The 16,230-nt window shown below is 26.1% G+C and overlaps 1 protein-coding gene across 2 annotated transcripts in view; it reads right to left on the reverse strand.

Annotated features, from left to right (window-relative positions):
• Positions 1-13,407, reverse strand: part of LOC135923145 (uncharacterized) — a 69,270-nt gene extending 55,863 nt beyond the window's left edge. Inside the window, exons 1-3 of one of the 2 annotated variants that reach the window (XR_010571139.1) lie at positions 13,381-13,406; positions 11,006-12,842; positions 10,725-10,871 (exon numbers count right to left, since the gene is read on the reverse strand). Coding sequence is in view for 1 of the 2 variants with exons in the window: in XM_065457734.1 (XP_065313806.1) it covers positions 10,725-10,871; positions 11,006-12,642 (1,784 nt within the window). In the remaining variant the exon portion in view is untranslated. Of the gene's footprint in view, positions 1-10,724; positions 10,872-11,005; positions 12,843-13,380 lie in introns of both variants that reach the window. The other variant, XM_065457734.1, reaches the window with a different exon arrangement.
• Between the last annotated feature and the right edge of the window lie 2,823 nt (positions 13,408-16,230).

A 16,230-nucleotide genomic window follows, 5' to 3' on the forward strand; every position in this document is an offset into this window, starting at 1 on the left:
GCAAAACCCGGCCTGTTAAATTTTTACGATAAGTCCACTCCTGCTAGTTGGATTTTATTGTACGAATTTTCCGGCTATCACATTTTCAATACCTATATCAAATATTTTTCCAAAATGTCAAAACCGGTTAGATACCAAGATATTAAAGACATAAAAAACTTTTTATAAATTTTATTTTCCTTTATTAATACATTAGTATAAACCTATCTATATAACAAAATTTCAAAAAAAAAATCTTTATGTGATTTTTTATATTCCAAGGATCAAACATTGTGAGGTAGCGAGTTCATTTTTTTGGTTAAATAGTTTTGAGCAATTTATATTTATGAATCAGTACATCCATCACATTTATCACACTTATGTGTCGTATTTATCTTGCACCATTTGCAAAGATCTTGATGACTGGCTTCAATTGACATAAGACTTTTCTCTACCTCTAGGATTAAATCAATTGGGCATCATAATTGTCCGAGATGGTATTGTTTTTCAGGTGCAATTCCAATTATAGATCTCACAATAAATATTCTGAGGTGAGACATATTCCCCCACCAATTCCTCTCATATATTATGAGGTAATCACATTTGGTTGATCAATATTAATATAATCTTGTGTTTAGAACTCAATCGCTTGACTTTATTTAGAGGAAATATTCTTTGATGCTTATTCACAACTACTACTGGATTATTATCATTCCAATAACACAAAGCAATCTTATCAATGAAGGTTTCATAAGACCTCCATGCCTTTTTTTCATTAGTTTTTGATCCAGCGGACATTTTTCAATTTATATGGATTGTTCCTGTACAACCTAAACATTCACTCCTAACATTCTGCATAAATCTGTGGAAGTGTTCTTGAATGATAGAAATATTAACTGATAACTTTCTCAGAACTCTAACAACAAGAGGACTAGTCTTATTGTTACTCTTACCTGTATAAATATCAAAAGTAAAGAACTTTTACACCAAATTTTACAGGCTTTTCTCACATTTAGACCTTTTTTGGTTACCTTAACAGGGGCTCATATGTTCATCCAGACTTAAATATTTTTTGAATATCTCAAATTGTTGTATATTTCGACCAATGATATCTAAAAATAACCTAATTTTCGTTAATTTAACAGTCTTATGGAAATCAAAATTGTTGGCTAAATGTAAATATAGTTTAATTTTTTGAATGCGATTTTTATATATTTTTTTTATAGATAAAATATGAATCTACATCTTCATCTTGACTAATAATGTGTTTTTTAAATGGTAGAATTTTATGCTGGCTATAAAAAGTCTAAAAAATATTTGAAATTTAGATATTGTTATTTAAAATGTATGAAAAATGGAATTAAAGATATTTTACCATATATCTTCGGGAAATGAATATCTCTGAGGCTAATATTTTAAAGAGTTATAGTTTAGCATATGAATTATTAGAATTTTTTTAAAAATTAAAATTTTATCTATAATAATTTTATTTTAATTTTTTATGCAAAAAAATAATAAAATCTGCAAATATTAAAAGCTTATAAATTTAACAGTTTGCATTTTTAGAAAGAAAAAGATATGGCAAGACAGACCACACCTTTTTTAAATTTATAAATTATATAACAAAAGATTGATGTTTCAAAAATCAAACATTGGTGATTAATTAGTGTTGTTAAATGGCTCGATTTGGATTTTAAAAAACGGCATATCAATATTTTACCTAAAAATATTGTCTAAACCAAAAAATTTTGCTAATATATGTTCAAACCTTTATACCACCATAGAGCAAAATCTCCAGGTTTGCTTAATTTATTTCTGAATAAGATACTGAGTTAGCCGTCTTTAAAAATCAGCTATAGAACATTTAACAAAACTATTGGTGATTAATGAGTTAAGGCGCTTATACTTCTCCTCTATGGCTATCTATTTTTTCCTACAACAACCGTTTTGTAAATCAATTTTGTTTTATATCTATATCGTGTATTTGTAATTGGATCATCATATATAACTTGTTCAATTTCTTGTGAATTTACTATATAAATTTAGTTCTTAAAATCAGGGATGAGAATCCGAACCCAAACTCTGAACCCGAACCCTCGATATTTCGCTCAACACAAACCCGAACCCTTTTTTAAAATTTAGGGTTCAGGGTCAACTTCTTTTTAAAAAAAATTTTTTTAATTTTAAACTTTTATTTTACTTATTTTAAATTTATATGTAAAAAATAATATATAAAAAACATGTAATTTACGATTTTCATTTATAAAATATTTCCTATTTAAAACAATTGTTTTTTTATTCAAAAAAAATATTAATTTTAAAAAGATCGATCATTTTTTTCATTGGAATCATTTTTGTTATACTTAAGAGTCGGCCATTTTTCGTAAAAATTTTTAAATTTTACCCAGCAAAGCAGATTTAAAAAGTATTTTTATAAATGATGATAATATATAATAATATCTATTTAGGATATTGTTGTTTGTGGATTATTAAATTGATAGTATGACAAAATCATGAATATATTATAATTATGATGATAATATATTTTTATGGCAATACTAATAAAAATAAATTTAAAAAAAATAATGTTAACTAATTTTAATAAGTCATTATTTTTCTGGTCTCCGAACCCTGAACCCCAATCGGGTTCAGAGATTTTTCACTGAACCCAAGCCCGAACCCATATTTTTAGAAGGAGGGTTTACATCGCAGCTTAAAATACAAAGAAATAAACATACATTGTAATTTATTTTCAAATAGTAATCAAAATATTAGCTTAAAATTCAATAATATATTTCTAAAATTGAATGCCTAAGCTGGCCTATTAAAATTTTAAGAATAATCAGATTTCCTAATTTTTTATGTATAGTGTGCAGCCCGCCCGAAATATTCTAATGTATGAATTGCCCAAATCGGTCTGTTATAATTTTTTAAACTATCCTGCATCTCTAGCTGCAATAATTTTTAATACATTGCTTTGGATATGTTTTTGCCAAAAAACTAAGAATGATAAAAAAACGTAAAAAGAATAAACTTTTAAAGGCAACACGGTTAAAGACTGGAAAATAGGGTCATAGAGACAGACCCCTATCCACCCCCCCTAAAAATGAGGCCACTAGTAAAATTTGCCCTTAAGGCCAATGAAATCTATCAATTATAAGCCGTCATTTTATATTTCTTTCCTATTTTTCATTTTTTTTGCTTGATTGAATATCATAATTATAAGTTTCTAATAGGAAAAATTTTTTTAAAAAAAAAGATGGGAAACTATTCTTATTCGAGGTCTGCAATGGGCGGGTGCCAGCCCACATTTAAAATTTTATAACTCGCCCACTTATTTTATTTTTTTAAATTTACCCATCCACCCGTTTATGTTAAACCCGCCTAAAAATTATTTTAATGACTGGTTTGGCTCTTTATTTATTTATACCCGCCCAATGTTAATATTTTAGACAACCCGATCACGCCCGCCCAGAACTGGCTAAAACCCACTCACTGCAGCCCTCTAATTCTTATCAAATTTTGTAATTATAATATTAAACATAATAAAATTGTGTAAGTTATTGCTGATATTTAAATTTACATTAAAATATAGAATAAAATAGTTGTTTAAAATTTTTTCCTCTTACCTATCAGCCTTTTTTTAAATTCGGGCCTCGGGGCTTAACAGGCCACGAACCGGGACGGGATTTAAAAAAATTCACGGAACGAGAGCGGACTTGGGGCAAAATAAATTCATTTTGTAGATCTCTGAGAATTAGATAATTTAATTTTATTAAACAATTATATATTAATGATTGAATAAAATAATCATTATTAAAATATATAGTCATGCACCGATATTTTTTAAAAATATTACATATTTTATAAGTAAAATTCACTAAAAGGGGCGGGTTATTCAAAATTTGTAGATAAATCGGTGAGCGGGTGAATTTTGAAAATAAAACCCTGGACTGGCGGGTGAATTAAATTTTTATTTTTTAAAAGGGACTGGAGAGAGTTCGGGTTAAACCTGTCCATTGGAGACCTCTAATATATATATACGAAAAGTAGATGGACACATTAAAGAATCAAAATATATTAAGTGTGATGAACAAAATCAGATTTTTAATATCGAATCATTAATTAACAGATATCAAATTTAAAATTGGTATCGGTTCGGCCTCTAAAAAGTGGTATCGGTCACCCCTAAAAATATATTAATTTATATTTTGCTGTCCAACATTTTGAATTGTCTTTTAGGCACAGTATACAAAAATTGGATGATTTCGATTTGTTGACTGTTTAGAATTCTTTCTATAATGATATCTAAATTATACTCATAAAAATGATATAGCAAAATATTATCTTTATTACAGTTGTCGATATATCGTTTTATTTTAGATGGCTTAAAAAAACTCTAAACGATTTGAAAAGTTTTGGGATAGTTTATCTCAAAGATTTCGTATCATTTATTTGAAATTTTTTTCAGTTAAGCCACTTAAAATCTTGATAAATCTAAAAAACGCATCATTTATTTTTTTATGAAATTTCATATTTTATTATAGAATATAAAACTTAATATACTCGAAATTTTTTTTAAATTTGATTTAGCCGTCTTTCAAAAAATGGATATAAAAAATACTAAAATTTGACAAAAACAAACCAAGACATATAATTAATTTCTTTTCAAAAAAGAACTAAATGGGTTCCCATTATATTGGACTATAGCAGGTTCTCGTATTTTTCAAATTATTTTCCTAATAATAAACTATAACACAAAATATTAAGGTGATAAACAATAACACCCAAAATATCACCTTTATTTATTTTACCTTTTAAAAAATTAATTATTTGCTAATATATTTTGACATCATATCATATCAGTAAATATTCAAATAAAGTATACCATGACCGGAAAAAAAAATAGTACAAATTAAAAATATTATCAAAAGAAGATCTAATATGGGTAAAATGATTCCATGATGAAATTGGAATGCACCAAGTTTGATTCCTTTCCATAGGAAAACTAGGAATATTCGTTCAGTTCAACGAGCTATAAACGGACTTCGAAATATGAGAATCATATTCCGAAAATAAGTCCTGATCTAAATCCCCTGTATTATCAAGGACATAAATTTATAAAAATATGCTATTATAACCTTTTGGATCTTAAGGCAAACTTGAAAAAAAAATTTATGAAAAATTTTGCAAAATAAAAAAGAGAAAAATTAAGTTGGCGTTCAATCAATAAAAGATGAGATAGTTAGAAGTTTTAACAAGAAAAATATATATTTCTTTATATTTATGTATATTGATTCTACAATTGTATTGAACTAAAGAATCTTAAAGTATGCTTGTTTTATTTTATAAAAATTTTGAAGAAAAACGAGCGCCCATAGTCCAATACAATGGGACTGGATTATTAAATTTTCTAATTTTTCTCAATTTTGAAAAAAGTCTCAATTAAATTTCAAAAAATTTAGAAGATATTAAATTCAATATATTCTTTAATAAAATGAAAAATTCATAAAAACAAAAACGCATTTTAGAGTTATGAAGATTTCAAAACTCGTTAATCACTCGGTATATAGGACATTTCTTTATGTACATCTGTTAATTGATCTCCATTCTTATTGTTGGTTCACATCCAATTGCATAATCCCTTTATAGCATTTGGGTTAAAAGGTGACATTCATTTTTTTTGAATAACGAGTTGATCAACTTATTGTATTTAGGAAAAGATACAATATCTTGTATATTTTTGATATTTTTAATAAGATACTATATTTTACAAAGAATTTGTATCTAGATTTTTTTTTAAGAATTTACGACCTTAATAAAATAATATATATAATTATATATTTATTATTCATATATTCTTAAAAAAATTTTTTATCTCATTACAATTTGAATAAGAAATTGGGACAATAGGCTGCAAATTTTATTTTTTTTCATTCCTAATACTTAAATAAATGCTATGTTTTTAAGTTTTTTTTCTCTTTAGCTTTCACCTTTTCTGGTAGTAAGCACCTTCAATATCTCTCTCCACTTTATGTTATTCATACTATCTCTTTTATCTAATTTATACTTCTTCATATTGGTTCTAACTTTATGGCCCCATTGAAGTTTTGGCCTTTCTCTTTTACGTTTGCCCATCACTTCCAAACTCTCAACCTTATTTCCTAAGTAGTTCGGCCTTCTCATTGTGTCCCATACCACCTAAGTCTGTTCACCATTATCTTAGTCTTAATAGGCACTACCTTTAAACTTCCTAGTATTCTTGTACTTCGCACCTCATCCTTTCTTGATACCCCAACAATCATCCTCAGCATTCTCATCTCCAGAGTTTGTAGATTTTACTCGTCTGATTCTTTGCTTGGCCATGTTTCCGAACTATATAGAATAGTTGGTTGTACTATGGATTTTTCCTTCCAATTTGTGTGGGATTCTTTTGTCAAAGCACTCCAGATAAAGATCTCCCAGTGGGTTATGATGTATGCTTGGAAACAGAAGGTCTCAGGTTCAATCCAGGAACGTAAAAATTTTCAGGTTTTTCTTCGATGACTGATGTGTAAAAACATATGGTAAGATGAATTTCGGAGCTTTAAGATGACACCCTGGTCACCGACAGGCTTGGACAGCGGGTGCTAAGGATACTTGTCCAATAAACAAAAATGAAGGTTTTTTGTGCTTTTATATTAATTATCATTTTATATTCTAAAAAAAATACATATCAATATTTTCATAAATTCTATTTAATTTTGGAACAAAATCGAAATTTCGGATTTGACCATTGAAAAAAGTCGGATCAGATCAATTGGGTAAATATACTATTATAAAAAAATCTCGGACCTGACTTGAACCTAAAAAAGTACACAAAGTAGAGCTCTACTTTAACCGAGTCCAGCCAGTTGGAATTGGTTGGATCGAACAAGGATAGGTCCAGAAAAATTCTAATAGTATAGTAAAAGAAAATACATTAAAATTATTTTTAAACATAGCATCATCTATAATATATATTGTTTTATTTTAAAAATAATGAATAATTAACATAAAATTAAATAAAGAAAATTTACTCTCGAAATTTTTAATAAATTTAAATGTAAATGTAATAAACTTCCCGGTGAGTGTTAGCACCCAAAACAATACCTTTAAAAATAATTTAATTTAACGGGAAATTAGAAAACCCTGGGGTTTTATTTAATGTTTTCTTATAAGGCAACATACAAAATTATATATATAATTAGTGACTATCAATAGTAATTTTTAAACTAAATGAGATCTAATGAAATCATTATTTGTGCAATTTCGACTTTAAAGGGGTATACCATTGGAAATGGTTGAGTTAGTGCTCTAAAATTTGGATTTGATTAAATTTACAATATAAATATGCATCATGCCAAGTTTCATTTATTTCAAAGAGGGCAATCCGAAACATTGGTTCATATCACACGGGGTTACCCAAATGAATCTAATAAATTTTTTCGGTTACAGGTCGGGCCAATATTTTGTATATGATATGTTGTGGATCGGGCTTACAGGACTCTGGTAGTATTTAATTTTTTTAAATATAATGTTTTCTTTTACATATTATTATTTTATATCTTTTACATTATTATACTTCATTCTCTATTTTCTAATAGAAAAATTGCATATTATTTAAGCAGAATTTTTTTTATTAGACTAAAACACAAAAATTATTTATTAAAGGTTTTTCTGTTGTTTTCAAAAGAAACTCATGTTATGTGATTGTAAATAAAAAAATAAGTAAATTAAATTCCGTTAATCCAAGCAGGTACAAAGAAGATGAATAAATACAAAAATCTCAACCACTTCCTATTTATTCCACCATAAACGGACATTTTTCGCTATTAACCTATTTTAAAAAATCTTGGTAACAAAATTCAGCATTTTAGAAACGAAGCCAAAGAATTTTTATATGTACGTCAAAAAATTCAAATATAAATTTTTAGATATAATTATGGTTCCTTTTAGGGAACACAATTATGATCTTGTATTTTTATTTTTATAGTGTTTTAAATATTATGATAGAAATTTTTAATAAGAATTGTATTAGTATATAATAGATCCATAATTTACAATCATCAAACTGCAAGTAATTTATTTTATATAATAATAATATTTTTAAAATAAAAATTTGTTAAAAATATTTTGAATATTAGATATTTATGACACTACTTGATTCAAGATTTCAAAATCTTAAAATTGTTTCAGAATTTTAAAATTCGAACATAATTAAAAATTTTAATTCAGCATTTAAAACTTATAGAGCATGACAGAAATGCAAGTAAGATTCAATTAGGCATACACCCCATTCATATAACTAAAATAGCTCGTTAACATTCCTTCCAGCAATGATTAAAATAAAACTAGCAATCTAAAGCAAGAATGACATATATTACTTGGCAAACATACTATACCAGAACAGGATGCACTAATCTTTTGGGGGAAAAAGTGACTAGAACTTCCTAAACTTGCTAATTTAGCTAGGAAAATCCTTTATATACCTACAACTAGTATACCTTGCGAAAAAGTATTTTCCATCATACTGGATAAATACTCAATGCTTAAAGATTATGCCCCACCAATCTCGATAAACAATATTTATTCATGAAAATTATAATTTAACTAAATTTGATTATTAATTTATTTATATTTCTTACTTTCATTTCAAATTTATATATAAATTTGTTCTAATAAAAATCGACAGAATATTTATTACTAATGTGATGTGTTTGAAGTCCTACAAAGTAATTTTTTGTAGCCCGAGCACAAATTTAAAAAAATCTTGGGTCCAAGTCCAACACGAGCACAATTTTTTTGTTAGCCTGATCCGAGCATGACTAAAAATATGGAACTTTTCACCTAAGTAAAAATTTCTTCCAAATTTCAGATTTTCTATTTTTATCTTCTTTGATCTCAAATTCTTGAGTCTTAATTATTTTAGAAATTATTTTTAAATTTGGTTCCATGCTATAAACCATTTTATAAACATAAAAAACAAAAATTATCAAATGAAAACATTTCATAACTGTTATAACAGATTAATATTCTAGTTGTTATGGCTAAATGTACAATATAATATATATTTTATTTAGTCTGATATAATATATGTAAGTTAACGTCTTAATATAAATTTCAACATAGGGAATTGTTAATTTTGGAAATGAAAATTATGTAAATGAAGTGAAACGTGTTAGATGAAAAATGACATATAATTCTGATTGACATTTCGATGAAACGAGATGATTATTGAGAGGTCCCCTGAAAAAATAAACCTTCATGTCCTCGGAGCTTAGGACAGGCATGAAGGGTTCTAGATGTAATAAGTCTATTTCAGAGAATGAGAATTACATAAATTTATATAGGGCTAGGGCAAGAAATGATTTAAAAAATAAACAATGTTGGAACCACAAATAAATTTTTAAAAAAAATGTAATACATTGAATTATAAATTAAATCCTTTTTTTTGAATTATAAATCAAATCCTTTTTTTAAATATGTAGCTCCGCCAACGCTGCCGCAAATTCATTCGGTGACGTTAATTCGGCGCACCAAAGAACGACAATAGAAAATTTTAAAAAACCCTCATCGCCGATTGAGACTTGGGCTCACATGTCTATTCATATTTTAAATGTGATGATTAACATATGTAGAATAAAAAAAACTTAATTAGTTTATAATTAGCGAATTTTTTTGCATATAAAATATTAATATTTTAATGACATATATTCAAAGATGGATGGTAAATAAAAATCAAGCTTAATATTGGTATTGGATCGGTTTTGTATGAATTCGGAAAATACCGCATCAGTTAAAAATTTGTGAATAGCCCTATAAAATATGATTTAGATAATGACATGTGCGACTTTCATTTTAAATAATTAACTGGTTATTTTTTATAATCTATATCAATTACTTCCTCTTAAGCGTTGTGATAAGTGTGGATTGACTATCAGTAAATATTCCCCTTAAAAAAATATGTTCATTTTAATATGAAATAAATTCAAAAGAAATTGGGGTATTAAAAATTAAAAATTATTTTTACCTATGATGTTTGAATTGAAATGGTATAAATAATTTTAAAAAATGGTGTTAACATATTTTTTGTTCTCATATGTGAGTTTTTGCTAGAAAAATAATGAAAATTCCTACCTATGAAAAATTGAAAATTAAAGAAGTTTAAAAAATATTATATAAAAAATATGTTTAACATCTCCTTGTCTTTTAAAGAAGGTACTAGCTTATTTCCTACTTGTTGATTTATTTTTTACCTTACTTAATAAGAATAATTTAAATAGCTTTAAAAAAAAGCAATTTTTAGTGCCATGTTAAATTTTTAAAAAAAACCAATGTATTTTTTGGGAATGGTATTTTTTTTATACCTATTCCAGAAAAATAAGCCATCTTGGGGCATTCAAAAAATTAGGAAAATGGACTAAAAAATAAAATGATTTTTGGAGTGACTAAAATGAAAGCTGTATTTTAATGTAACAATTGGATTGGTCCATGTATTTTAAACAATTGATAGTAAACTATCTTTTTCAACATTTTTAAATGTGTGGTCAAAGGGTTTAAATTTTAATATTCGATTCAATATTTAGATACCACTATAATTAAATTAATCAATAATCAGATTATTTCAAAATGAAATATGTAAATTGTTGTTATGGAATCATAGATATGGATTTATGATAAATTGAAAATTTGTAGATTAGTTATATTTTATATAAGATATTTACCACTCTATCATTAACAAACGGTTCAAACAATCAGAACTACATCCGATGATATTGGTTTCATTCTGGATTTCAATTATACGATCATCATCCAAAGTGCATGTGCATATCATTCTTTTAGCTTGTTTCCTGGCCGATTTTTCAGAATTCCTTATAATTAAAACAAAATGGTTTAAAAATGATCACATTTTTAATATTATAAATATGTAATTTCCTATTTATTTTAATTAAAAATAATGTTTTAGGAAATGTGATATTTTTAAAATAATAAATGCTAAAATAACTTGTCCTCTTTGTATGTGTATAAATTTTCTTTGATATGTTCAAAATGAGGAATCTCTTCTTTTGCAGTCTTTCTGTAAGGTATAATTAAGGGTTGTGATTGCTGTGGGGGATCATTTATATGTAATTCCTCTTTTTTGGTTGTGGATGCATTCTTTTCAATAATTTCTTTAGCCACATGACGAATCTTATCTATAACGCTATTTATTACAAGATCATATTTCATAGATTCAATATCTTGATTTGATTTTATTTTTTTTAAGTCAGGCTCATTAAATTGAGCCATATGGGTAATTTTACTAATCTTTTGTTTTTCAGCCTTTTTAAGTGGAAGCTCAGATGACTCAATAACTTTTTTAGAAAGCCTTGTAATGTATCTTTTATTACTAGTACTGTCATTTTCTATATTTTTTGTTTTATTTGTATTATTTGTTTCCAAGAGAAGCAGCCTTGTCATTTCAAAATCTTTTCTTCTTCTACCCCTTCTTCTAGGCTTGCTGCCATTATCAGATAATTCTATGCCCTCAGTTGTATAGTTGTTTAAAATTGTTTTGTGGTGAGGTAAGATTGATTTACGAAATCGTTTCAATTGCAACTTTTTGTAATGTTTCATTTGAATATCAAAAGATTTGGCCTGAGTTGAGAGATTTAAGCAAAGTGATTGTGAATGCTGATCTTGAGAAAATTTACAATTACAAAACGATTTATCTCTTAATTTATTGAGCCAAAGTTTACCAATTATTGTATTAATTTTGCAGTTGTTACTGATATTTAATATAGAACTATCACTATGATTGATGTGTTTGATATAATCAATATATAGTCTATAGTTTTGATAAGTCAAGTCAGTTTTCATTTGAGAATTGGGTAGACATAAATTTTTATTATTTTTAATGTAAGGAAAGTAGAAAATTGTATGTGATATTAATACATCTGGTCTATACTGGTATAACTTTTTGATATTATTAGATAGTTGTGGTAAATAAGAAGATGCATTTTTTAGTCTTGTAATCTTGTCTAGTAAAAATTGTAATTTTTTTTTTTCATTATAAGCAAAGTATTTTATGATATCACAGTTTGTTAAATCATTATAATTAATTGAATTTTTAGATGATACTGGTGGGGGTTCATTTGTATAAATATTCTTAATCTTATCTCCAATATTACTAAAATCATCTATATTCAAGTCATCATAATCAGTTATTTTTGAAGTATGATAATTATTATCAATTGTTAAATAATCTGAATTAAAATAAATATTGTTTTCAACATTAAAGCCCACTACTTTATTACTGTCACTTATGAGATCAGTATTGGAATTATGCCTGAAAATCCAATCATTTGTAGCTAACGAGGCTAATGTTAACAAAGAAGAATGATTTGTGATATTTATAAGTGAATTATCAATAGAAGAATTTAAAGAACTGTCATCTAAAAATGTATAGTCTGAAGTGTCTTTAGCTTTTACTAAAATATCAGATATATTGGTGGATATATTCCCTGATAGTAACTTCTGTGGCGTTTTTATTTTGTAATTATTATTATTGCCATGTATTGATCCATTATTAAAAATAAAAGTTCCATTACATGTATTAGATGATAATTTGTCAATAAATTTGTTGTTATCTGATTCAGGCATTAGTAGTGTTTCATATATATTGATATATTAATTAAGTAAATTGACAAGTAATTTATATTATTGGATTTTGTAATATGCATTAATATCCAATCAAAGTATCCACAATATGATTTTGTAAATAACTTTCAAAATAACATACTTATATTTCTAGTCATATTTATTAATGGCACTCAATTAATCCATAATAAAGTGTTGTGAAGCTTTTATTATAAAAAATGATAATTAATATTATATAATTTTGATTTAATATAATAATCAATTCTATGCCTAAATAAATTAACATTATAATTTTGTAACATAAATATAAATTCTGTGTATTTATTGATCCAAAACAATTAGATTAAATATTTTACTCATTTGCCAAATATTTAAATAAATATCTTATTACAAATTTTATATTAACAGTTTTTATCAATTATCTTGTTTGAAAAACTCTTTTTTTTAAATATCTGCCACCAATAAAAAATTTAAATTCAACATATCTATCATACCATATATTAATTTTGAAATGCTTTTATATGAAGATTTGTTAATGCTATCTGATATAATATATAGAATAAAAGAATTAGACGTATTTGCCTAATAATAATTAAAAGATCATACTAATATAAATTTTAACTTACACTCATATAAAATGAGTTTCTGTATAACTTATTATAAGCAACCATTATAAAAAAGTGTATATATTATATCTAAAAAATGAAAAGAAAAAATTTTTTAAATCATCGATTACTATACCTATTTAATAAAAAATTTGTCAAGTAAATTAATCCATGAGTGTATAATGATAAAATGAATATACTATATGTCTACTATAAATGTTCTTGACATGACTAATCACGTGTGACAGCTGTATAACTTCGTTATTGGTCATTTTTCAAACTCTTTGCTCTTTCATGGTATTAAAAACTGATTCTTCTTACCCTGTCCAAAACTGGGGAAATCAATGAGGGGTTATTAATCATCCACCAATTTTTTGAAAGGCTATAGTTATCTGTGCATATATAGTGTAGAACTATGCTTAAACTATTTAGGGCTCTAAAAGCAGGGTTGCCAGATCTCCCAATTTTGACGTAATATCCAGATTTTTTACTGTGGCTTATGTTAACACACGCCTTCTATTAACTTATGATTTCTCCTGATTTTCCTAAAATAAATAGTTCTAAATTCTTTATATAAGATATTTAAAAATTGATTAAGATCTACACTGCCATTTCTTTTAATTTAATTTTATATTTAAAAATTCATCTAATTTTTGATTATTCACATATTTTGACAAAAAATATTAACTCCAAAAAATAAATTTATTTTTTTATATCTCCAAACTTCCAAAGTTACCTAAAATTTGGAGATTTTATCATTATCCTTTTGAATATATCTTTTTCGGATGAAAAATAGAGAATCAATAACAATTTATTAAATTAGTAATTAATTTCGCACATTTTAAATAATGATAATAAGTTGTTTTAATTAAAATTAACCTACTATCCTATGAAATATTTTCTAGCTATATATAGGCCAGAGACCTGCAAAGGTATAATTTGCACGGTCCGGCCGGTATATTTTTTTTCAACGGCCAGGCCCGGATCTTTTTTTATATCTATTATATTTATTTTTAATTTTTAGGGCGAATAATGGCCATTTAAAATATTTAGTTTGAATATATACGGCCCTGCCTGGGTATTTTTTAAAAAAAATTAGGCTTGACCAGATATATTTAAATGGCCCAGCCCATGTTCCCAGCCAGGCCTCCAACTAGATCCAAACTTTTATTCATTTCAATGATTTATTAACTTTCCTTCCATACCAATTTTTTTAAAGCAACGTTTAGACAATATTATTAAACTGGCTATCCACTATGCCTTTTCTTTTTTTTATATATCAACATTTTTTTACCATTTAAAGATTTATTATATGTAATATTCCAACACATATATATATTTTTTTTTAATTTCCCAACGAGCGAGACAAATTTGTAAAAATTTTAAAATAAATTAAATATAATTAAACTCGTAACTTTGATTTATTCTAAATTAAATAAAATTGAACTCATAATTCATTTATTCTTAGAAAACTTTATGGTGGCAGTTCCGCTACATATTCGAGGAAATCATAAATAAATAAATATGAAACAGATTCCTAATAATAATGTTAATATAAATATTGAATTTCTAATATACTCAGGCAATGGCGATCTTTTTTTGAGTAGATTCAAAGACATCTTTAAGCACACCTAGATCTCAGACATCGAAAAAGCAGGTTCCTTTACAAGAAAATTACCAGATGAGGTATATATTAAGCTCAAATCGATATGTTCACCTACCGACTTCATCAATTCATCGATATTAATTGAAAAATTCAGGTTATTACACCTGAGGAAATCTACAAGTTCCAACTTATTATTATTTAACGCAGCTGTACAAGGTAAAAACGAAAGTTACATCAATTGGGTAAGTAGATTATGCATTTTAAAAAATGTTATTATTTAACGCAGCTGTACAAGGTAAAAACGAAAGTTACATCAATTGGGTAAGTAGATTATGCATTTTAAAAAATGAATGTTTGCTAAGTTATAGAAGAGTTATTGAAAAAGTAATAATTTCATCAATCAGCAAAAATATTAGGCAGAAAATTACGTTATAAGAAAACATTACATTAGCAGAAGTTCTTACTTTAAGAGATGATTTTGAAGAGTTAGAATTGAAAGAAAATATAATTGCTAAAGTTGAAAATATTTCTTTAAACGAAAAAACAGAAGATGATACAACTGTGAAACATGTAGAAAGGCATTGAGGCAGGAAAACAGAAGAAAATAAACAATTGGTGAGATATAGAGACCATGACGAACGACAAAATTTACAATCTAATTAAGATAACAGACAACGATGGACAACAAGAGGCCATGACTTTCAAAGAAATAATTATCAAGGATATAATTATATCCCCAGATATCAAGGAAATAATTACAACCCTAGATTTCAGAATTATAACGCGAATTATTACAATAACGTCAGAGCAAACTATCCAGGATCGTACAATAATTCTTCGAGATTTAATAATAGAGCTAGTTATAATAACTATAATCATTATAGGTTTAATAATGATTTGAAGAGAAAAACAATTTTAAGGAGAGTATGAAAAATATATTTTATTGTCTAATATCTTTCTCTTTTTGTAAGGTATATATATAACATTTTTTACAAATTAAAATTAGACTATAATTTTAAAAAGGTTAAGATATAAAATAAAATTATAACTAAAATAAAAATATAATTTGAATCAATTGAAGTACAAATTTGAATATATAACATTCTCCTTCTTCTAAAAAGCCTTCACATAAGTTTAATATGTTATCGTAGTTAGTTTGTTCATCAAGTTGTTTCACAAGTCATCATATCGTTGGCTTGTCCCAATCGTTGATCTGTTTAAATCGATTTTGCACGTTGGTTTGTTTAAATCGCAAGCTTGATATCCTTATTGTAAGTTGTCCTTATAAATCGTGACTTTGTAATGCTCAGTTGTTATTATTATCATTTTTCAAAATTGTTATTATCATCAGTATGCGAATAATGAGAAATATTAGTTCAT

The sequence above is a fragment of the Gordionus sp. m RMFG-2023 genome, chromosome 2 (genome assembly GCF_954871325.1).
Source record: "Gordionus sp. m RMFG-2023 chromosome 2, tfGorSpeb1-WG-v2, whole genome shotgun sequence".
Classification (NCBI taxonomy): Eukaryota; Metazoa; Nematomorpha; class Gordioida; order Chordodea; family Parachordodidae; genus Gordionus; species Gordionus sp. m RMFG-2023.